The sequence below is a fragment of the Malania oleifera genome, chromosome 2, assembly GCF_029873635.1.
Source record: "Malania oleifera isolate guangnan ecotype guangnan chromosome 2, ASM2987363v1, whole genome shotgun sequence".
NCBI classification, from domain to species: domain Eukaryota; kingdom Viridiplantae; phylum Streptophyta; class Magnoliopsida; order Santalales; family Ximeniaceae; genus Malania; species Malania oleifera.
This window is the reverse complement of record NC_080418.1, coordinates 151,287,422-151,313,013: the sequence shown is the minus strand read 5'-3', so window position 1 is coordinate 151,313,013 and position 25,592 is coordinate 151,287,422. Positions and strand designations below refer to the sequence as shown.

Here is a 25,592-nt window from a genome sequence, read left to right as displayed (position 1 = left end):
TGGCATATGGTTAGAACTCATTTGATGAGATTGCTTCATGAATTTTAGTTAAATGGAGGTAATTTGTAAGAATTTGAATTCCATTCTGATTGCTTCAGTTCCTAAGAAGTTTCATTCTATTAAGGTGAAAGACTTTTGGTCTATCAGATCGTTTTGTGAGTATATACAATATTATTGTGAACATTCTTGCTGATAAGCTTAAGGAGGTACTTTGTTTTTGTTAGATGTAGACAAAGTTTGGACATTGTTTTGGTGGATAATGAGGTTATTGAAGAGGCTAGGAAGAGTAAAATGAAAGGGTTAAAATAGATTTTGAAGAGGCTTCTTTTAGGGTGAGTTGGAATTTTTTTAGATAAAGTTTTGGTTAGGACATGTTTTGATGCGAGATGGAGAGGTTGGATTGGGGGATTGTATTTCTACAACTTCCCTTTCTGTTATTATAAATGGAGTACCTTAGACTTGTTTTTTGGCTTCTAGGGGGTGTGACAGGGGGATCCAATATCACATTTCCTCTTTATTTGTTGGTTATGTGTTAAGTAGGATGATTGAGAGGGTGGTTGATACAGGTAATGTTGTGGGTGTTGTGGTGGGTAGGGTTGCAATAGTATTTTTGCACTTTCAATTTGCTCATGATGCTGTTCCGTTTTTGGTTGATGACAAATTCTCCTTTTCTAAAATTCAAACTATTCTTAATGTTTTTGCAGGAGCTTAACATTAATTTGGGTAAATGTGGTTTGGGTGTTTTAATTTGAGCCCAAAGGTGACTTCTACCTTTTCTTTTCTTGCTGGTTATGGGGATGGTAGAATGGCCTTTGACTTATTTCGGAGTCCCTTTAGGTGATAAGGGGGCAATTGGCAAAATTAGGTGTCAAGTGCTAAACATTTAACTTCAAACATGATTTTATGAACTAGTTCTGACCAGTCATTGGATCTGAATACTAAATAATTTTAAGATATCTAATATTTGAATGTGCTATTTTTCAATTTTAACCCTTTGAATTGCACAAAGTGAAACTGTTTTGGAAATGTTAATGGTTATTTAGTCTTTTAGCATTATTACTATTATGCGTTAGAGTTTTGTTAGTAATAAGTGTGAGTTAATGAGGGTATTATGGTCATTCCTATTGTACTTACATATATTGTAAATAGAGGGAGAGACCTATCATTGAGTTTAGGTCTTCCATCTTGCCCAATTACTCAACATGGTATCAGAGTGTGATCCAAACTAAACCCTACTCTCCTTAGCCGTCGCTGGAAAACACCATTTCTGCGGCTGTCCTTCCTAGATTCACCTCCATCCCATATTATTTCACAAAACCAACCATACACCCATAAACAGAACCCCCCCCCGGGACAACTCACCCCACAAAACCCCATCGCCGGAGGAGCCCCCATGCGCCGGCCAAATGCCGGCAAGGCCGACCTCACACGCCGACGCAAGAGTGTATTTTCAGCCACATTTTTTTTCCTCTGCCATGCTCTGATCCCTTCTCTAGACTATATTATCAAGTTGTTAGGTCAGTTTTTTTTTTGCTAAAAAATTCAACCTTTTCCGACTATGCACTCGTGGCATTTCGTTACTGGCTGTTCAAGGCTTGTGAAGGCTTCTTTGTGATATTTTTGGAACCGTGGCAGCATTTATATGTTCAGTTGTGATGCAGTGGCAGTGCTATATCCGTCGGGGAGTTGTTCACCTCGTCTGTGGCAGTGCGGCACCCAAAGAATGGTTGTTTGATGCTTCGTGAAGCTGCTTATCAATTGTTAATGAGTTTATTGGGTCTGAGGATTTGCTGTGTTTTTTGATTCACTATTCTAATTCCTTCCATATACCAAAATATCAAGCTCTTAGGTATGTGTTTTTGTTCCAAGATCCAATCTTTGTTGTGACAATGCACTCATGGTAATTCGTTAGTTGTTTTTCGGTGTAGTAATGGTCATTGTTGACCTTCTTGGGGCAGTGGCAGTGCTCATAAGCTGTTTTTTATTTTATTTTATTTTATTTTTTGTTTTTTGTTTTTGTTTTTGTTTTTGTGCGTGAGGGTGTGGCAGTGTTGCTTTCGTGGGCTGCATCTGAGGTTGTTGGTGATTTGTTCATGGTAGTTTTGGTGGTTCACCTCTCCAATCGTTTGAGTGCTGAGTGTCGCTTTCTTGGGGATGCGTGTGAGTTTCTTGGTGCTATGGCAGCCTTGTACTGATTTATCTGTGGCCAGCTTTGTTCGTGGTGCTTCCAATTGTTCCAGCAATTAATCTTATGATCATTGGTTTGAGTTTGTGAATGTTTGGATGGCATTTGCAAATCCCGAAAGTATGATTCCTTTGTTAGTCACTTGATTGAGTGAACCGCGTACTGTGGCTATATTAGAGGAGGAGTATTCAAGGTTTCTACAGTACCAATTGTCTCAACAAGAATCTTATCACATTGCTTCTTTTGCCCAAAAGGTAGTCCTACAATCTGCATGTCAACTGGTATCCTTCCTACTAGTCCTTGGATTATCGATTCTGCTGCCACTAACCGTATAATAGGTGCAACCAACTTCTTTTCTGATCTCTAGTATCCTAAAATCTCCCTCAAGTTACCCTTGCTTATGGGTCCATTGTTGCTGTTAAGGGGATAGGAACAGTAAATCCTACTCCTTCTATCTCTCTTTCTTATGCTTTATACACTCCTAAATCTCATTTCAATCTTATGTCAGTTAGTAAGCTTACAAAGTCACTAAATTGTTCTATCACATTCCTTCCTGATTCTATGGTTATTGAGGATCTAAAGACGGGAAAGACAATTGGCATAGGACGTGAGGCTTGTGGACTTTACTACTTTGAGTTGCCTTCTCCACCCATTGCCTGCACAGTTGCAGCTACACCACTTCAAATTCATTGTCGCCTTGGTCATCCGTCCTTGGACAAGTTGAAATAGATAGTTCCTACATTGAGTTTTGTGTCTAATCTTGAGTGCGAGTCCTATCAATTGGGCAAGGAGCATCGTGTTCCCTTTGGTCCCCGGGTCGACAAATGGGTGGTTAGTCCTTTCATGCATGTCCATTTTGATATTTGGGGTCCTAGTTGTGTGGCATCAAAGTTGAGGTTTTGGTACTTTGTTACATTTGTTGATGAATACTCTAGGATGACTTGGTTATATTTAATGAAAGATCATTTCGAGTTGTTTGATATCTTTTGTGCTTTCTGTTCATAAATAAAGACTCAATTTGACATGTTAGGATACTTTGTAGTGATAATGCTAAGGAGTACTTTAGTACCCAATTCAGTACTTATGTGACAAAGTATGATCCATCAGTCTTTTTGTGCCCACACTCCACAACCAAATGGAGTTGCAAAGCAGAAAAACAAACATATTCTTGAAGTCACTCGTACCCTATTGTATCAAGTGAATGTCCCCAAAGTCTTTTGGAGTGATGTTGTGCTCATAGCTTGCTCCCTCATCAATAAAATGCCATCCTCTGTCCTTGGTGGTAAAATCCCATATTCAGTTATCTTTCCTAAGGCTCCTTTGTTCTCCTTTCCTCCTCGTATATTTGGTTGTGTGTCCTTTGTCCATCACTTATCTCTAGGAATGGATAAGTTGGATCCTCGTGCTATCAAATGTATTTTTTTGGGCTATTCCTATACTCAAAAGGGATATCGATGTTATAGTCCTATTTTACATTGATTCTTTGTCTTTGCTGATGTCACCTTTTTTTGAGTCTACGCCATACTATGATTTCTTGAGTTTTGTTGACCTTGATGAGTCCCTTCCTTTGCCTTGGCTTCCAAATCCAAACCTAGTATCTGTGCCCAATCCTCCTACATATTCATCTAGTTTTAGTCCTTTTCGTTGCTTCAATCATCCCAATTTACAGGTATACACACGACGAATCAAGGGGAAAGTGCCTCCTCCATCTTCTACTACCGTCTCTAGTTCCCTCATTGGATGATCTTACTTCTCATGATGTTGATCCTTCAATAGCTGTTCTAAAAGGTAAACGCAGTTGTACCCAACATCCGATCTCTAATTTTGTTTATCATGACTTCTTTTCACCCTCTTATTACTGTTTTGTTAGTACTCTATCTTCTCTTGCTCTTTCAAGATCTATTTCCAAAGCCCTATCCCGTTTTGGGCAGAGGGTGACAATGGTTGACGAGATGTGTGCACTACATGATAATGAAACTTGGGATTTGGTATCTCGTCCTCCTAATAAGTTTGTGGTTGGTTGTCGCTGGGTGTACAATGTGAAAGTCAATCTTGATGGTTCTGTGGCTCGTCTGAAGGCCCGTCTTGTTGCTAAGGGGTATACTTAGGTGTATGGTTTGGATTATTGAGACACATTCTCCCCGGTTGCTAAACTTGCTTCAGTACGTCTATTCATTTCTTTAGCCACCACTTGTCATTGGCCTCTTCATTAGTTAGATGTGAAGAATGCTTTCCTACATGGTGATCTTTATGAGGAGGTATATATGAAGCAACCCCTTGGGTTTGCTGCTCATGGGGAGTCAGTATGTCAGCTCAAGAAGTCATTGTCTGGATTAAAACAATGACTTCTGGAGTAAAACAATCTCCAAGAGCATGGTTTGGCCATTTTAGTGCGGTTGTACTTGAGTTTGGCCTTCATTGGTGTGCTGTAGATCACTCTGTATTTTATCATCATACTCCATTGGGCAGTATTTTGCTCATTGTATATGTGGATGACATTGTGATCACTGGTGATGATGATTGTGGCATCTAGGACCTAAAGCTTTTTCTACAGAGTAAGTTTTAGACCAAAAACTTGGGACCATTGAAGTACTTCTTGGGTATAGAAGTCTCGAGATCTCGTATGGGAACTGTCTTGCCACAGAGGAAGTATGTTCTTGATCTTTTAGATGAGACGGGGCTGTTGGGATCCAAACTTGTTGATACACCCATGGATCCCAATAGTAAGTTAATGCTAGATATGGATGATTTGTTCCCTAACCTAGGTCGCTACTGGAGAATTGTTGGAAAGTTGAATTATCTTGCAGTCACTCTACCAAATTATCAGATATATCCTTTGCAACAAGTGTTGTGAGTCAGTTTCTTGATTCCTCAAGAACAAGTCACTGGGATGCAGTAATTTACATTTTGAGATATCTCAAAGGTGCACGAGGGAGAGGTCTCTTATATCAAGATCGGGGTCATACTCATATTCAGGGATATATAGACGCAGATTGAGTCAGATCACCTCCCAATCGAAGATCGACAGCTAGGTATTGAATCTTTGTCAGTCGTAATTTGGTCTCTTGGAAAAGTAAGAAACAAACTGTGGTTGCCAGGCCGAGTGCTTAGTCAAATTATAAGGCTATGGCACACACTACATGTGAACTTGTTTGGCTGAAGAATATGTTGAAATAACTAGGTTTTCCACATTCTCAGCTTATGGAGGTGATGTGTGATAATCGAGTTGCTATTCGTATTGCCTCCAACCTTGTCTTCCATGAGTAGACAAAGCACATAGAAGTTGATTGCCAATTTATTTGAGACAAACTTGTACAAAAGCTCATTACGACCACTCATGTGAAGTTTGAGTTTCAGCTTGCTGATTTGTTCACTAAAGCCTTGGGAGGTGCTCGTGTGAAATTCATTTGTAACAAGTTAGGAGCATATGATATATATGCTCCAACTTGAGGGAGAGTGTTAATGGTTATTTACTCTTTGGGCATTATTGCTGTCATGTGTTAGAGTTTTTTTAGTAATAAGTGTGAGTTAATAAGGGTATTATGGTCATTCTTATTGTACTTACATATATTATAAATAGAGGGAGAGACCTCTCATTAAGTTTAGGTCTTCCATTTTACTCAATTACTTAACTGGGAAAAGTAAGTGGTAATGGCATAATCAAATTTTTTTTTTTAAAGATTTAATAGATATAATGCTTTTCTTGTCAATATTCATTTAATAATTATAAGTAATAAACAATGAAATTTCATGTTAGACAAAAATTAAACTTATTATTTTAATTTTTTAACAATATTTCAAGTCATGGATCATCATTGATGGAAGTTATATTTCTAGTACTCCTGCATATACAGCAACAATAGCATCAAGCCTTAAGTACCATTAGGCAGGGTTTATGACATGAATCATTTTCCATACGTCGATGGTCATTTTTTACCTAATAAAACAAAGACTGAGCTAAACATATGAAAAAATTAGATAAAAAACACAAAGGGAAAGAAAAACAGCATGAGGCGGTTGACTAGCCATCTTTGGCGGTCGACCGGTGCTTTTTCCCACCATTATTGTTTGGCGCCCCAAATAGGCAGTTGCAGTCGACCCCAACAAGTTTTGAATTTTTTGTTGTACTCTTGTGATTGACTGGGAAGTTTGGGCATGCCATGTGTCGTAAGGTTGCCACATTCAAGCAACGACATTGACAGTTGGTGATTGGTAGTTAATGGTAGTTAATTTTGAATTTTAATTTTCCAAATTCAAATTCAAAGTGGCTTTACCCTCCATTTCATTGGAGGCCTATAAAAGGACCTCTTGCGGGAGAGATAGGGGCATGCCCAAGTAGGGGCAATGAGAGAATTTTATAAGTGTTTTGTTGGGTTAAAAAAGGAAGTTTGGCTAAAAGTAAGAAAGAGAGACAACTACATCTATCATCTATTGTTTTGGGTATTTAGGGAGTGAATTTAAAAGTGAGGGTCCTCCATTTAATCTACAAAGGTGTTTTCTTCAACTAGGTCAATGCTTAATCCTTCTCTTCATTCATTTTTACGTGTTCTATGAGTTTTTGTATGTTGAGGCATATTGATGTTTTATGAATGTCATGTTCAATGTTTCATGTTTTCTCCATTAGTTCATATCAATAATGCATCTTAGAGGTGTTAGGATATGTTTCTACTTTAATTTCATGCAAAAAACATGTTTGTAAATAAAAAAAAATGCATGTTTTCTTAAAATTCACATATAGACGGTCAACTGGTTCATTTAGGTGGTTGACCGCCCCCTGCTAGATTTGAAAAAAGTAGCCCATTGGGCTATCAAACAGACGATTGTTATCTCAAGTGATTGACCGTCAAATCCTAAGAGTGCATATTTTTGCACTTTTTCATGCTTTTCTTCAAGATTTCAAGTTTTTTTGAGTTCTACACTCAATAGAGTGCATTTGATCGATTCTGAATGCTGTTCCATAAAAAAAGAAGTGAGTGATTGACCGTCAAATCCTAAGAGTGCATATTTTTGCACTTTTTCATGCTTTTCTTCAAGATTTCAAGTTTTTTTGAGTTCTACACTCAATAGAGTGCATTTGATCGATTCTGAATGCTGTTCCATAAAAAAAGAAGTGTGTCTTATTTCAAAAGTGAATCCACATGAGTTTTCACAAGGTCTTCAAGTTTTTGCAAAGTCTTCAAACATTTTTAGAGTCATACATCCATGATGTGGCTTTTGGATGATCTCAAAAACCTTTTAAATTTAATTCAAGGTGGGTTTGTGGTTCTCCCACAAAAAATCAACATTTTTTCAAATTTAAACAAGGAAAATACCATTTTTTCAAAGCAATCACTTGTGAAGCGACTTGAGGGTGGAAAGGAGTTTTCTTAATGTTAAACTTGACTTTAATCTCTGCTCAACATAGTGTTAATTGAAAAATTAGTTTTTTAATAAAAAAATTTTATTAAGACTTCAAGTGGTTTCAAGTGTTCTTTTTAAAAGATGATTAAAATGTTTTCTAAAACTTGTTTTTTGAAAATGTTTTGGTGAACTACAAGTGGGTTGATTCCTGCAATGGAGAATATGTATGCAATCTACCTTTGTAGATTCAAACTCACTTAAAAGTTATTTCTTTCTTCTTTTCTCTTTTTTCTTTGTTTTGGTATGCTTTGTTTGAGGAATTTAAAAAGACATTCAAAGTAGTGGAATTCCCATGGGGTATATGCCTCTATATGAATTCTATGAAGACCTCTTCAAAAGTGGCCAAGGGCAAAAAGTTTGAATTTTTTAGAAAACAAACAAAACAGAAAACAACAGGAAGTGGTTGACTGCTTTGTGTAGGCGGTTGACTGCTTGATCTTGCAACTGTAATTTTTTTGCTGTTTTTCACCCTTTTTCTCAATTTTTTGAATTTTTAAGTGAGAGAGACACACACTCACATAGGTTAAGTGCTGGAACCATTTTTGGAATGGGTATTTTAGGGTACCTTTTAAATCTCAAATTAGGAAGATTTAAAAGTCTACCTTCCCTATTCACAATGGTAGTATCAAACCAGATCTTCTCTAAACAAGTTTTTCCTTTATTTTACCTTTTCAAAAACCAAAATAAAGTGGCGACTTTCTTTGTAAATAAAAGGTTAAGTAAAGGAATCAAGGGTTAAGTGCTGCAACCATTTTTGGAATGGGTATTTTAGGGTGCTAGACCTTTTAAATCTCAAATTAGGAAGATTCAAAAGTCTACCTTCCCTATTCACAATGGTAGTATCAGACCAGATCTTCTCTAAACAAGTTTTTCCTTTATTTTACCTTTTCAAAAACCAAAATAAAGTGGTGACTTTCTTTGTAAATAAAAGGGTAAGTAAAGGAATCAAGGGTTTGGTTCATTTTACTTTGGTTTTCTTAAGTCACAAAATGTTGGTAATCAAAATGGATAATTTAAACCTGGTGTTGACAACGCTGATTTGCTCGATCAAGGGCATTTTCCTGTACTAGCTTAGGAGCTATTAAGTCCTTTCTCACTATCTCATTCCAGGTTATTTTAGGTCTACCCCTATCCCTTTTAATACCAGAAATAATAACTCACTCCTCATAGCTGTGTTGCTTGACTTGTGTTTTAAATGTCCAAACCATCTAAGTTGCCCCACCCTTATCTTGTCTTCAACTAGTGCTATGCGTAGTTTATTGCAAATATGTCCGTTCCTTAATTTATCTTTTTATGTTATACCACACATCCGCCTTAACATTCACTTTTTGGCAACTTTTACTTTTTGTACATGTTGTTTCTTAGCTTTCCAACATTATGATCCATAGAGCATGGCTGGCCTTATAGCTGTCTTATAGTACTCTCTTTTTAATTTTACGGTATTCTACGATCACAAAGCATGACTGAAGTACTCCTCCATTTTGCCAAACCTGCTTTAACTGTATGCATCACATCCTCATCAATTTCTCCTCCCGCTTGCATAATAGATCCAAGATATTGAAATTTACTAATGCTATTAGTTTCTTGATTATCAGGTTTAATCTTATCTCCAATTTACTCTTCCTTTACTAAATTTACATTTTTATATAATTTGGCTTTATTTAGTTTTTGTAGTTGAGAAACAATGAGGTCATATCCCTAATTAATGGGGAGAGGATTGGAGGTGGTTGGGGTCTTTATATACGTGAGTATGGTTGATGCAACATTTTCACAAGGAGTGATTAAAAAAATTAATTGAACTTCAATAGAGTTACGAAGAAGCAATGCAAAAGGAAGGAGTTACTGAAGAATGAAGAAGAAGTTAGCTGCTACTAGATAGGGAAAGCTTTGCACATTGTCACCGGAGGAGATGGTAAAAAAGGGTGTTGGATGGGCCATAGTTGTAGCTTCCATGCATGTTTTGGATTGTGGTGGGGAAGATAGAGTTTCTTTTGAGTGTTGGACTTTTTGCCCCTTATTTTTCATTAGGGGAAGAAATGGTGAAGTGACCTTTGAATTTTTTATATAACTTATGAGACCTGGATATATATTTTATTGATCAATTTTAAGAAAATTAAGAGCCACCACCAAACGCTTTGATATTTGACGTTTCACTACCATTTTAGACATAGCCTTTGTCTAGAGGCCGTTTAGATCAAACAAATACCTCCTAACTTGATTTTGAGATCTTGGTGACTAAGGTTTCTAAGCATCATGACCTGAGGAAACGTGGTCTTTTTTTAGGGATTACTTTAATTCAAGCATATCTTTCATCAATTTATTTTCTTTCTTTGTTTACTTCGCATAAAGGTGGCTGATAGATTGGAGAAGATTATGAGGGATTTTCTTTGGTCAAAGTGGGTGGGAGGAAAGATCATCTTGTGAGTTAGGAGGTCCAAGAATGAGGGTGCTTGGATCTTGGTAGCTTGGTATCTGAAAATATTGCCTCTGTTGGTAAATGTTATGGTGTTTTACTTTGGAAGAGGATCCTCTTTGGCAGAAAGTGATTAAAGGTAAATTTAACTTGCAATTGAGTGGGTGGGATGTAATATTTGAGTGTGGGGTGACTCATGAAAGCCCATGGATATTCATGTTGCAACTTGTACCATTTTTCTCTCCTTGTACTAAGTTTAAAGCGAGGGATGGTTGTTAGATTTATTTTTTGGATGATCATTGGCTGGGAAGGCAGTGTTTTTGTTTTTGGGGTTGTCTTTACTTATCCTTTTGTCTTTCCTTATATCATGGTGCTTCCATTTCATCTTTTTTGTTTGTTGCTAATTATATTATTTCTTGGGACTTCCATCTTCATAGAAATCTTAATGATAGGGAAGCAAATGACCATTTTTCATTTAATTCTTTCTTGGACTCCTTTCAGTATAATTTTGTGAGTCTCTTGGAGCAGTGGCAATGTTCATATGTTGATGTGAGGCTGTGGCAGTATTATATCCGTTCATAGGTGGTTCATCTTGCCCATGGTTGCTTCAGTGGTTCACCTTGTTTGTGGTTGTCTCGGTTAGTTTTGATTGTTCTTCTTGTTTGAAAGTGGTGTGGCAATTGGTTTGTGAATGTTGGGATGGAGTCAAACATGTTTCCTTCATCGCTGCTACAGATAACTGAAAAGTTAGATGGGAAGAATTATGTTTAGCGGTCTAAGGTTGTTCAAATTTATTTGGCAAGATTAGGAAAATCAAACCACTTGCTCCAATCTGGTCCTTTTGATGAGAAGAGAAAAGAAGTGTGGATTCAGGAAGATGCCTTGATTGTTTTTGGAATTTGATGGAGCCCTTGATTGCACAGATGTGCATGCATCTAGATACATGCAAGGGGATTTGGGATTATGCCAAGCTTTTGTACTCTAGAAACAATACACATATGTATGATCTATCGTAGGAGTACTTTCAGTTATGGTAGGGAGATAGGAGAATTACAAATTATTTTGGAGGGATGAAACGTATTCATGAGGAGCTTAACATTGTGCAACCTATAACTATTTATGTTCATGAGATGCAAAAGCATATGGAGCAGATGATGGTTCTTTGGGTTCTAGCGGGTTTGAAACTCGAGTTTGAGGCAGTCCAGTCCTAGATGCTTAGTAGTGTAGAGTTATCATTTGTCGGTGTTTATTCTTGCGTCTTTCGTGCTTCCTTCAACACACATTCTCCTACTCATGCATCTGGCTATGAGAGGACAACCTTTACTTAACATTATGATTCTAGTTTTCAACCCAGCAACCACAGAAGTTATCGAGGTGGTTTGAGCGATGGTAGAGGCACTCCTCGCTACTACGCTTACTATGGAGGAGGTAATCATACTATTCAGAAGTGTTGGGATCTCCACGTTAAACCTTAACACGTTGTCAATGCATCCACCACCGATGCTACACCTTTGGGGGCTGCCAATGCAGCCACCACTGACTCCACACCTTTGGGGCCAAGTGGGGGTTAACATACTGGTATCTATGTCAGAATAAGAGTATTCCAACTTCCAATAGTATCAAGCGTCACAACAAGCTGCTCTTCCCATTGCATCTCTTGCCCAAATAGGTAATCTCTCACAACATGCTTGTCATCCAGTTGTTCTTGTCCTAGTCCTTGAGTTATAGACTTAGCAACCACTGATCATATCATAAGTACAACTAATTTCTTTTCTACTCTCCAATATCCTAAAAACTCACCTTGTGTTACTTTTGCTAATGAATCCACCATTGTTGTTAAGGGAATTGGGGCTATAAATCCCACTTCTTCTATTTTTCTTCCTTTAGTTTTGTATATTCTTGAGTTTCCTTTCAATCTTATGTCAGCTAGCAAGAGTACCAAATCCACAAATTGTTTAGTAACATTCTTCCCTGATTCTTTCGTCATTCAGGATTTAAAGACAAGGAAGACGATTGGCTTAGGGTTTGAAACTAGTGGACTTTATTACTTTGAGCCACTATCTCCTTCTACCGCCTGCACTGTTGTTGCCAAACCTTTCCAATTTCATTGTTGCCTTGGTCATCCTTCATTAGAAAAGGTGAAACATCTAGTCCCTGATTTAAGTTCTATGTCTAGTCTCGATTGTGAGTCATGTCAGTTGGGAAAGCATCATCGTGCCCCTTTTTCTTCCCAAGTCAATAAATGGGCTGCAAGCCCTTTCATGTTAATCCATTTTGATGTTTGGGGTCTTAGTAGAGTTGTGTCCAAGTTGGGTTTCCAGTACTTCGTAACCTTTGCAGATGATTATTGAAGGATGACTTGGCTATACTTGATTAAAGATCGTTTTGAGTTATTTCATATATTTTGTGCCTTTTGTTCTGAAATAAAAACTCTTTTTGGTTTGCTAGTTTGAATACTTCGAAGTGATAATGCTAAAGAGTATTTTAGTACTTATATGATTTAGTTTGGCATTATTCATCAATCATCCTATGCCTACACTCCTTAGCAAAATGAGGTTGTAGCGAGGAAAAATAGACATATCCTTTAAATCATTCGTACCTTATTTTATTAAATGCATGTACCTAAAGTATTTAGGAGTGATGTTGTACTTACTGCTTGCTATCTTATCGACATGATGTTGTCCTTTGTTTTTAGTGGTAAAATTTCCAACTTTGTTCTCTTTCCTAATTCTTCTATTCTCTCTACCTCCTCGTAGATTTTGGTGCGTGTCCTTTGTTCATCAACTAATTTCCGTGTTGGATAAAGTTGGATCCTTGTGCTATAAAATGTGTCTTTCTGGGCTACTCACATACTCAAAAAGAGATATTGTTGTTATAGTGTTACTTTGCATCGCTTCTTTGTTTTTGCAGCTGTTACCTTCTTTGAGTCTACGACATACTTCACTCAGTCCCTGAGTGTTTCTGATCTCAATGAGTTTCTTCCTCAGCCTAATCTTCCAGATTCTAGTTTGCTGTCCTTACCTAATCTACCACTTGTGTCTCCATGTAGTTTGAGTCCTTCTCATCATCTCAATAGTCCTAATTTGTAGGTGTATTCACGAGGCGGCTCCAAGGAAGAGAGTCCCGTTGCTTGTACTACCATGCCTTTGGTTTCCTCGTTTGATGATCATATTTCCCATGATGTTGATCTTCTCATTGCTGTCCAGAAAGGTAAGCCACATGTACACAACATCCCATCTTCAACTATGTTTGCTATGACTTCTTGTCACCCTCTTATGTTTGTTTTGCTACTACTATATCATCTACTGCCCTTTCTAAATATGTTTCGGAAGCCTTAGCCCAGTTTGGGTGGAGGAATGCCATGGTTGAAGGGATGAATGCTTCACAGGACAATGATACTTGGGAATTGGTATCTCTTCCCGTTGACAAGTCTGTGGCTGATTGTTGCTAGGCATACATTGTGAAAGTCAACCCTGATGGTTTTGTGGCTTGTTTAAAGGCACATCTTGTTGCTAATGAATATATTTAGGTGTATGGTTTGGATTATTCCAACACTTTTTCCCTAGTTGCCAAACTTACACTAGTATGTCTCTTCATCTCCTTGGCCACCACTTATCACTGGCCTCTGCATCAGTTAGATGTGAAGTATGCCTTCTTGCATGGTGATCTTGAGGAGGAGGTACATATGGAGCAGCCACCTAGGTTTGTTGCTCAGGGGGAGTCAGGCTTAGTGTGTTGGCTCAAGAAGACACAATATGGTTTAAAACAGTCTCCTAGAGCATGGTTTGCTCAATTCAATGTTGTAGTACTTGAGTTTGGTCTTCGATGGTGTGTAGTGGATGGCTTTGTATTTTATCGTCATACTTCATTGTAGTGTTTTAAAAGGTGTAAATGAGGCGCGCCTTGAGGTGTTTTAGGCCAAAAATGCACCAAGGCGTAAGTTAAAAGGCACAAGTCCATAAAAGTGTACGCCTCAGACGAGAAGGCGTACGCATCAGGCAAAAAACTCGCCTTTTTATGCCTTAGCATCAAGGCATACGCCTTTCAGTATTCTAGTTTAAAACCCATATTTAAAAGGCCAAAACCCAAATGCACTAAAACCTTATCCTCTGCTCTCGCGAAGCTCCTTCTCCTTTGCTCTGTTGACGAAGCCTGATGAAGCCTCTCCTCTCTCTTTGAAGCCTCGACGAAGCCTCTGCTCTCTCTTTGAAGCCTCGACAAAGCTTCTGCTTTCTTGACTCTTTCTCTCTCGGTGAAGCTTCTTCTCCCTCTCCGAAGACTCGACGATTGCTTCTAACGATTCGTCCAAGCTTCTCGTCCATTTCCGATGATTCCTTCAAGCTTCTCATCTCTGTCCGACGGGTTTGAGGTTCTTGTCTCTTGTCTCTGAGGTTTTTGTTTCATATTTTAATTGCTTAAATCTTGCTGCACCTACTGAAACATGTCTGAAGCTGATTCCAAGGGGCAGAAAAAAGATTTTGTTTGGAAATACATAAAAGAAGTTGATGGAGAAAAATATTTTAGATGCAAATTTTGTAATCAACATTGCAGTGGGACTATCACAAGATTTAAATATCATTTTGCTGGTACAAGGAAGGGAATGAAACCTTGCCCAAAAGCCCCTCAAAACGTGAGTGATGAGTGCAAGAGTGCTTTTGAAAAATTCCAAGAAGAGAAGGGTAAAAGAAATGAACTTCTTGAAGAGATTGAGTAGGGTCTAGGAGGAGGGACTTAGAGTGCTATGTCTCCATTAGTTGGAGATTTTGAGTAGCATAATAGTGGGAGTGGCCATACTCCTAGGGTTAGAGGTCCAATGGATAAGTTTTTATTTTCACAGACCAAACAATCCACTCTAACCTCAAAATGGAAGAAGGAAGAAAGAAATGAAGTGTGTAGGAAAGTTGCCCGTTGTGTGTTCAACAATGCTTTACCATTTAATTTGATGGATGATGTATATTGGCATGTTATGGTGGATGGTATTGCTAATTATGGGCCAGGTTTCAAGTCTCCATCTATGCATGAGATGAGGACGTGGATCCTTAATGATGAAGTGAAAGACATCGATGGCATGTTGAAAGACCACAAAAAAGCTTCGAAGGAATATGGATGTTCTATCATGGTTGATGGATGGACTGATGGGTGTTCAAGGGTCTTGCTTAATTTACTTGTGAATAGTCCTGCTGGTACATGGTTTTTAAAATCCATTGATGCTTTTGATTCTATAAAAAATGGCGATTTGATGTTTAAGTATATGGATGAGGTGGTTGAGGAAGTTGGTGAGGAGAATGTTGTGCAAGTGATAACTGATAATGCGAAGAACATGATAAATGGTGGAAAAAAGCTTATGGAAAAGAGGGAGAAGCTCTATTGGACTCCATGTGTTGCACATTGTTTAAATCTCATGTTGGAGGATATTGCAAAATTGAAGATCCATGCAAGCACAATCCTGAAGGCTAAGCAAGTTGTGAAATTTATTTATAATCATTCCTATGTACTTGCAATGATGAGGAAGCATTTCACCAACAACAAAGAACTCATTCGCCCTGCAATGGCGCGCTTTGCTACTGCATTTTTGACACTTGAGAGCATTTACAAACAAAAGCGAGGTCTTCAATCTATGTTCTCTTCGGAGATGTGGTGCACTTTTACATATGCAAAAATGCATGATGGTATAAGGAGTCGCTTAATAATTTTATTTGACCAAGATTTTTGGCCTCATGTGCCGTATGTTATCAAGAGTGTTGTCCCTCTTGTGTGTGTTCTAAGGGAAGTTGATTCTGAGGAAAGACCAGCCATGGGGTTTCTCTATGAGATGATGGATTCGGCGAAGGAAAAAATTGCTGCAAATTTTTATAGAAAGGAGAAGAAGTATGGACCCATTTGGAGCAAAATAGATGATAGATGGACTCAACAACTTCATCGCCCTTTACATGCTGCAGGATATTATTTAAATCCCCAATTGCATTTTAAGGAGAACTTCTCTGATTGTGAAGAAGTGAAGAAAGGACTATTTAAATGCATGGATAGAATGTTGACATATGAGGAGAGGCTAGCTGCAGACATCCAATTGGATTTGTTTGATAATGCACGAGGGGATTTTGGGTCTTGAGTGGCTGTTGACTCCAGAATGTTGAGAAGCCCAAGTAAAAATAATACATCAGTAAAAATTAGTTAATTAGTAGTACTCTATGCTTGTTTCTTCTTATAACTTAGAACTTAAACATGTTTTTTTTTGTAACTGATTGGTGGAAGCATTTTAGGACAAAGACCCTAGAATTGATGAAGCTTGCTATTCGTGTTCTTAGCCTGACATGTAATGCTAGTGGATGTGAGAGGAATTGGAGCACATTTGAGCAGGTTCTTAGTTCTTACTTCTTACAAATGCCATGTTATTATGGTTTCACTAAAATATGAAAATATCTTCTAATATCTAAAATATTAAATGGCTTAAACTCAATTGTAGATTCATACGAAAAAGAGGAATATATTAGAGGACAAGAGATTGAATGGTCTAGTTTACGTTAAATACAACACTAAACTGAGGGAGAGAGCTATAAGAAGAAGACAAAATTATGATCCAATATTGGTGTCAGAAGTAGCTTCAGATGATGAATGGATAACAGAGAAGGAAGAACCTATCCTCCCAAAAGATACTTCTTGGTTTGATGATGAAAATCTCCTAGATGTTGATGCTATTAGAGCTTTGCCCGTGGTACCTTTTGAAGGAGATGATGTTCAAGCAACACAAGCTTCTGGTAGCTCGCATTCTAATCTTCCTAGCAAAAGGAAGAATAGTGATTATTGTGAGAACTTGAGTACATACATATCAATTGTCATTTTTGAATCTACTAATTTATAATTCTCCATTTTTCCTAACTCCTTACCTATAGCTTTATTGAATATGTAGGCACTCAAGACAAAGGCAAGAGGCCAACATTGGACACAATTGAGGAAGACAATGATGTTGAAGTGGGAGAGGAATTTATTAGTGGAAGAACTCCTATTATAGATGATTTTAATGAAGATGAGGACTTTGATGAAGATCTTGATAGTTCCCTCTGAACTTTGTTGATTAAGATTTACTAGAATCTTAGAAATTAGAATCTTGGATGATGAGACATTGTGATGTTGTAATTTGGTTTTTTCTCTTCTTTTTGAAAACTTATGGCTTATTTTAAACATGCATTGTTTGAGTTTGTTAGCTAAAATTGGCCTATATGATACTTAAGAATTATGTTTTTATTTTTTTCTCCATTATTCTAACATTTTTCTCATTTTTATACTATATATAATTTTTTTTATTTATTAATTATTTTTAAAAAAATATAGTCCCAAAAGGCTTACGCCTCAACGCCTTGAGGCTTACGCCTCGCCTTGCGGAGGGTAAAACGCCTCGCCTTACGCCTCTGCCTTTTAAAACACTGCTTCATTGAGTAGGATCCTTCTTATTATGTATGTGGATGATATTGTAATTACAAGCATAGTTTAAAACCTACTAACCAACTTGATTAAGTCATTGACTTGGTTCAACTGGCCAAACAAGTGATATTATATAATATATTATGTGTGTGTGTGTGTGTGATTTGATGTAGATAATTAAATAAATATTAAATAGTATTGAGTGGATTAATATGTTGAATTAGTTCAAAGGAGTTAAAATTTTTTGGTTAATTAATAAATATTAAATAGAGAGTTTATTTAGTTAAAATTTGTTTGTTTTCTTTGGAACTTGAGTTTTATTTAAACAAAGAATATGAAAATAAAATAAATAAAAAGCTTCTATTATATTTTCTTTCCATATTAAATAAATAAAATTTATTCTAGTATGATTCAAAAAATTTTAAAAATATTAATAATGCGCAAAATTAAATTTTGTTAATTTATTTATTGCATATTTCGTTTTCTTCATAAACTAGTTAATGGGAAAATGAAACTAATTATAAGTAAAATGAAAAAAAATAATCTAAAATGTCTACAATTGTAGCAATTTCAAATAATAAATTAAAAATATAAATTCATTATTAACTATTAATTTAACTAGTACGTTCTAAATTTTTAATTTTGTGAAATAGGAAGCATATATTCTCAAAAAAGAAAATTATTATAGCATCATTCATAGTCTTAAAAAGAAATTGTTGTTTTTAAAAAGTCAAATTAATAATAAAAATCTTAATGAATATTCTAATAAATTAAATGATCAATAGAGTAGGTGGAGTCTTCCCAAAAAGGAATTAACTTCCATTCTATGTGTGAGTTCTTCCAATTTCCCTGCCCCTTCCCTATTTTCTCTCTCTTTGTGTATCAGAATACTCGTCCTCCCTTTCTTGCACAGAATGCTCTCCCTTCCCTTTCATCTTTCCTCATTGTTCTACATTCTGCCATAAGAAAATCTTCTAGCTTGCAACGCAAGGAATGGTAGGAGTGACATGAGGAGTAGTGGACTAGCTAGAAATACTAGCTAGACTACGCATTTAAATTTTTTTTTTTTTTCAATGGCCGGGCTGACTTGGCTTTGGACCCTGTTTAGACTGGTCGCACCAACTCCCACAAGGTCGGCTGGTTTTCATCCAAGTTAATTTAGTTTTTGAGTCTTATAACTGAACTGGATTGGATAGGTGACCGTGTCCGATTTTCATAACCATGATTACAGGTGATGATGATCAGGGTATTTTGAGCCTTGAAACATTCTATAAACTAAGTTTCAAACCAAAGATTTGGGACCATTGAAATATGTTTTAGGTATGAAAGTATCTAGATCTTGCATGGGAATTGTTTTGGCATTGAGGAAATATGTTCTTGATATGTTGGATGAGATTGGGCTATTGGGATCCAAACCAGTTGATATACCCATGGATCCTAATAGTAAGTTAGTGCCGAACATTGGTGTTTTGTTTCCTAATCCTAGACAATACTGTAGACTTGTTGGAAAGTTGAATTATCGAACAATCATTTGATCAGACATATCTTCCGCAACGAGTATTGTGAGTCAATTCTTTGATTCTTCAAGGACAAGTCATTGGGATGCAGTAATTTGCATATTAGTATATCTCAAAGGTGCACTTGGTAGAGGTCTCTTATATCGAGACAAGGGTCATACTTTTATTTAGGGATATACAGATGCAGATTGGGCCTGGTCGCCTTTCGACTAAAGATGCACATCGGGCACTATATCTTGGTTGGTGATAATTTGGTTTCTTGGAAGAGTAAGAAACAAATTGTGGTGGCCAAGTCAAGTGCAGAGTTTGAGTATAGAGCTATGGCTCACACTACGTGTAAACTTTGTTTAGTTGAAGAACATGTTGGAAGATTTGAGTTTTTCACATTCTCAGTCTATGGAGTTGATGTGTGATAATTAAGCTACTCTTCATATTGCCTCCAACCCAGTCTTCCATGAGTGAACGGAACACATTGAAGTTGATTGCTATTTTGTTCGGGAGAAACTTGTGCAGTAGCTTATTAATTCCAATTATATGTGAACTCTGATATGCAGTTTGCTAATTTATTTACCAAAGCTTTGAGGGATGCTCTTGTTAAATTTATTTGTATCAAGCTAGGAGCATATGATATCTAGGCTCCAACTTGAGGGAGAGCGTTGATGGTTATTTTAGTCTTTTAGATATTATTAAGTGTGTTAGTTTTATGTTAATTAATGAGAGTTAGCAAGTTTATTATGATCATTAAAATATATTTGATATGTATTATAAATATAGGGAGAGACCTATCTTTGAGTTAGGTCATTCATTTAAAAAAAATCTCAACAATATCCATCTAACTTAGTTGAGATTCGTTGATCATTTTTGGAAGGTAAGGGTCCTTCAAAGGCTACTTTTGTATGGATGACATTCCTAAGAAGAGAGTTAACCCAAACGATGTTTAACAAATCAAGAGGCCTTATAACTCTTTATGTGCCTGTGATGTGTTGTGCTAGTAGTGAGACAAGCTCATTTGTTTCTCCATTGTGTCGTGGCTTGATTGTTGTGGAATAAGTTTTTTTTCCCCTTTATTTTGGAGCGTGTGTTCTATCACTTTAGAAGATTTTTTGTCGATTGATTTTAGAGGATTTGTGGGGCGTAAGGATGTGAGGATTTTATGATGGTGTGCTGTTATTGCTGTCATGTGGGAGCTTTTTCTAGAAAGGAATGCTTGTATTTTCCATGATCAGGTTTTGTTTGCCAATTTGAATTGGTATCGAATTGCTTATTTTGCTTCATTTTGGGTATTTTTGTTAGGATTCTTTTGGATATTTGACAAGATTGGTTAGATCTGCTAATTTGATTTGGGCCTTTTGTTTTTGTTTTAGTTTTCATATTTTTTTCTTGTTTTGTTTAGTTTGGATGACTTGTTATCCTCCTTGTACATTCTTTCTTTGATTACTTAGTATCAATTTTTTTCTATGAAAAAATTGCTTAATGTTGTTTTTGTCTTTAAAAGTAGATTCTCCTTATTTCTCTTCAAATCTCTCAATTTAGGGTAGGAAAAAAGGGAATATTTTCCCTTCTCTCCACCTTCTTCTCTTCTCTCCTCTCTATGTCAACCAAAACGAGAGAAGTGGAGAGAAATTCATTTATTATCTCTTCTATTCTCTCGGCTCCTCCCCAACCAAATAGAGGATTATTTTCTTTTCATTCTTTGACAGAGTGATTGAGTGATGGCAAATAAAAGAAAAAGTTGGAAATGTATTGAATTATTTTCCTTTTTGGTTGATAAATAAATTCATTAACAAGAAAGAGAAGAATTTATATCAAGTTAGAGGATAAGGTATCCCTTTAAATAATTTTTTTTAAAAATAAAACAAAGAGATCACAAAAATGCTCCCCTTGAGTTCCTTTGAGGATTTGACAAGAGTAAACCCCCCCTCCGGCAAAAAAAAAAAAAAAAAAAAAGAATGTGCCCAAAAAGACGCAAGGAAAACCACTCTATCCAAAAGCAAGCAAGAGGATTTGATTTGCCATTAAAAATCCTAGCATTCCTTTTGTCCAAAGAGTCAAAAGGAGAACAAATATTGCACATCTCCAAAGGACCTCCCTTACTTACTTCTCCTAAATCCTTTGTAATGCTCTTTTAAAAAAGCTTCAATTGTCCTTGGGAAAACTACAAACTCACCAAAGACTAAAAACAAGACAAACCAAAGCCGTTTAGCTAGCCTGCAATGTAGGAACAACTGGTCGATGATTTCATTTGAGTCATGGCACATGATACTTATATTTGGAATTATAGCTTTGTGAGGCTTCCTTTTCTGCAACAAATCATTGGTATTAAGCCGATAAAGTATCAAAGTCCACATGAAAGCTTTAGTTTTTCATAGAACCTTTGCCTTCCAAATAAAACTATTCAAAGGGAAATTAATTGAAGTATTTAGGCTTAGTCAAATGTGAATTTAAAGCAAGTCATATTTTTAAAGTTTGAAGAAGGATTTGGATAGTATTTAATGTAAGAGAAAATAATAAAATAGTATCTCAAAGAAACTATGGGGCTAGGGGAGAAAGCCAAAAAAATTGGAAAATCAGGATTCAAACTTTGATGTGCTGGCAAAGAAAAGCATACGAATGAGGTAGGAATCGTTGTACACAAAGGCTTAAAACATAGCATTGTAGATGTCAAAAGAGTAGGGGATAGAACCATAAAAATCAGATGGTCTTAGGACAAGAGATAATAAATGTTATTAGTGCTTATGCTCCTCAAATAGGCTTAGCAAAAAACCTTAGGAGACATTTTTGGGAAGATATGGATAGTTACAAATGATATAAGGGAATAAGAATTATTCATAGGAGCTGATTTGAATTAACACATTGGAAATGATAATAAAGGTTATGAGAGGAGGGGATCATTTTTGCTTAGGGGGTAGAATCACCCTCACCTAGGCTTGTTTATCTAGTATGTTGTTATATTATTTGTCTATTTTTAGGATTTTTAGTGGGGATTGCTAGGAAAATTAAGAAAATCGTAAGGGATTTCTTGTGGTATGGAGTCCAGGGTTTTAAAGATCATTTAGCAAGAGGTTTGTAGGTCTAAATTGGAGGGAGGGCCGAGTTTTGAAAATTTGGTGCCTAAAACATCACCCTTTTAGCTATGTGGTTATGGCGTTTTCCCTTAGAAGATCACTCCCTTTGGCATAGTGTGATTAGAAGCACGTACGGGGTGGGTAAGGATTGGTGGGGGTACAAATGTTTGTTTGTGATGTTCTTTTGAGAGCCCTTGGAGATCTATTTCTCAAATTTATCCCTTGTTTATGCCTCACATTAAATTTATGGTGGGGATGAGTTCTCAAATTCAATTTCGTAAAGATCCGAGTTTGGGGAATATTCTAGCCACACCTTTTCTACGTCTCTTTTGTTTGAGCTTAGGGCAAGATCATATAATTTCATTCTTTGTGATTGATTCTGGTAGCCCTTTGGTTTCTTGGAATTTTCATTTTAGAAGATCTCTCAAAGATATAGAATTGTTGGAACTTTCATATTTGTTGTTGTTATTGAATAAGTGCCATCTTTCTTCAGCTAGGGATACTTGGTTTTGGGTTTTGGATCATTCGGCGGTATATTCGTGGTTTTTGATCCATTCCAATTCTTGTTTTCCCTTATATTCACAATCTTTGTTGGATGGTGTGGGTATTAGATGAATGAGTTTGATTAGGTTCGAAGTGAGGCTGGCTCTTTTCCTAAATTGGAGGCAAAGAAAGTGGAGATGGAGAGAGAATTGCACTATTTGGCTAGTTCTTTTAACTATGATTCCATAAAATGGAGAAGGGTTTTGGGGGGAGGGGGTAATAAGCATTTGGAAGGAATATTTTAAGCAGAAATGTTAGGAGCCTTGGAGATCCCATGAAATGTCATAATGTTAGGTAGGTTATTCTTTTGTCCTGTCCTAGGTCATGAATCAAGAATCTAAGCTAGATATGTTGGGTAAGTTTTGATTAGGAGTAGTAGGAATCTATATTTAAAAAAGAGAGATTTTGACAGCTAGGAGGGTATTCTTATGATTTCAAACATTTGGGTTGGTAATAGAATGAATAAGGTTATGGGGTCTTTCTCTATCTCAGTTTAGCTAGAGTTGGAGGACAAGGCTGCTGGTGGTTCACATTTATTTATGGTTCTAATTGTATTCATCTTAGGAGTTCTCTTTGCAAGAAATTGTATGTTGTGTTTATACTCTGTTGTACTTTGTGGTTAGTGGAGGACGATTTTTATGCCATTGAGTTTTCTCATAAGAAGCAAATTGGGTACATGATTACTTCAAGTGTTTTTGATAATTTTATTAGGGGTTGTGATTTGAGAGATATAAAGTGGAAATAGTTACATGGTTTTTGGCAGGCGGGAATTTTGTTGCAGTTCATAGTTTGGTAGGTTTTTGTTCATAAATAGGAGGGTGATTTTCCTAATTTGTTTCAGGAAGGCTTACCCAGGGTGATGTCACATCACTATCCCATAGTTCTTTATTCTTGGGTCTAGTTCAGTGAATAGCGGCCAGCTTTGTTTAGGTTTGATAAATGTGGCCAAGTCATCCTGGCTTTGTTTATTGGGTTTGGGGTTCAAGGGAAGAATGTTTTGTGGAGGGTTGGGAAGGTTCTTATTCATGAAAATGTTCAAATGCGAAAATGAAACATCTAGTGCACAAAGCTCCCATGCATATTTGGGGAGTTGGAGGGCATGATGCACACAACTAGGGGTGAGCATTTGGTCGGTGTGGTTAATTTGGTTAATTAATCGAATTAACGGAAAAAATTCGATTAAAAAATTTCATTAACTGAATCGGACCAAAATTCCATATTAACCGAATTCAAAACCGACCGAACCAAATTTCGGTTAAATCGGTTAACCGATTTAATATTTTAATATATATAAAATATAAAAATATATATAATAAATGTTAAATTTAATATATATATAATATATAAAAAGATATATTTTAATATATATAATATATAATTATTTATTATTAATTTATACTATTTGATTAATTTGGTTAACCGAATATATTAAACCCATTAACCGAACTGAAAATTGAAAATTGAAATTCAATGAAAATAAAAATCAAACTAAACCGAATAAATTTTTAATCGAGCTGAACCGACCGAATTCACTCGGTTAATTCAGTTTTATCGAATTATGCTCACCCCTACACACAACCTTACCACCTTACCTCCACAATTGGAGAGACTGTTTTCATCACATGAATCTGTGACCTTCTGGTTTAAGTGTACTGTGTAGCACTCTTACTATGGTCAAGGCTTTCCCTCTTATGAAAAATTTGAACTAAGAATAAATTCAAGATGTGGAACAAAGAATTGCTTGGCCATTTGGGGTAGGAAGAATGGTATTTTTGAGGAGGCAATGGATCTAGATAGATCTTGAGAGGATGGGGTAATTGAATGAGTTTGATGAAATTCTATTGTAAGAAGAAACTAGTTGAGAGCAAAAATCAAAGTTGAAGTGGGTAAAAGAAAATTTTGATGCTAGAATGTTCATTGTGTTGCTATTGTTAGAAAAGGTGAATGATTTGGGTGGGGTGATTAGGAACCCAGAGTTGAGTGCTAATGATTAATCCATTATTTGAGGAGTTGTTTTCAGAAGATGCAAGTAGAGTAGAAGGCCCGATTGGTCTCCTATTTTTTGGTGGATAAGGCGGGATGATTAAATATACTTTTTGACAAAGAGGATGCGAGGGAAAATGCTGTTTGAGATCAAGAAAGAGAAGGCTTAAGATCCAAATGTTTTCACTCTGATTTCTTTTAGGTTTGTTGGAATATCATTAATGATGATTTGTTAGAGTTTTTTTAGAGAATTCTTTGCTAATGGGGTGGTGGGTAGGCATGTCAATTCAATTGTCATTACCTTGATCCACAAGAAAGATAAATTTTTTAAGTGGGAGATTTTTAACCCATCAATTTGGTGATGGATGTGTACAAGATTTCAATGAAGGCGTTGCCAGTGGATTGAGTGGGGTATCAGGTGACTGTTGCTTTTTTTTTTTTTTTAAAGTTTTATGAACAAAGACTTGTATTATAAGAGAAAAGAAGATATATGGAAAACAAGGACAACAAGAAGTCTTCCCTTTACAAAAAAGAAAACCATTTCTCAGACTGCTTTTATGGTAGGCTGTCAATTTTGGATACTGCCTTGGTGGCTAGTGAAGTTGTGGAAGATGTCAAGTGTAATCATAGAAAAAGGGTGGGTCGTTTTGAGAAGGCCTATGAATGGGTTTGTTGAGGTCCCTTGATAGGGTGATAGAAATGAAAGGATTTGGTCCTAAACAGAAAAAGTGGATTAAGGGTTGCCTTTCATTAGCTCTATTTGCAGTTCTAGCTAGTCATGAGCCTAAATTCTGGAATAGTGCTTGAGAGGGGATGTGAAGGTGACCCTTTATCTCTGTTTCTTTCATCTATTCTGGTGGTTGTATTGAGTAGGATGCTTAGTTGTGGATTGGGGAGGGGTGCGATCAAGGGTCTTAGGATGGGTTATCCAAATTTGCTGGTGATTGCTTTTGGCCAGGCGAGGGTTTATTTTTCTTATAAATGGTTTGCTAGAAAGCTTTTGGTCAAGTGAGGTTTTTAATAAATTTTTAATCTCTACTTTTAGCTAGTTGTATTAATAGAATCCT

General features: G+C 36.5%; 1 protein-coding gene across 1 annotated transcript; it reads left to right on the top strand.

Moving 5' to 3' along the window:
• The first annotated feature begins 386 nt into the window (after positions 1-386).
• LOC131148466 (uncharacterized) lies at positions 387-17,060 on the top strand. The gene is made up of 9 exons (XM_058098162.1): positions 387-394; positions 478-566; positions 2,050-2,188; positions 3,855-3,973; positions 12,909-13,043; positions 14,996-16,100; positions 16,259-16,355; positions 16,462-16,801; positions 16,906-17,060. The coding sequence occupies exons 1-9, from the start codon at positions 387-389 to the stop codon at positions 17,058-17,060; spliced, it is 2,187 nt and encodes a 728-aa protein (XP_057954145.1).
• The last annotated feature ends 8,532 nt before the right edge of the window (positions 17,061-25,592 follow it).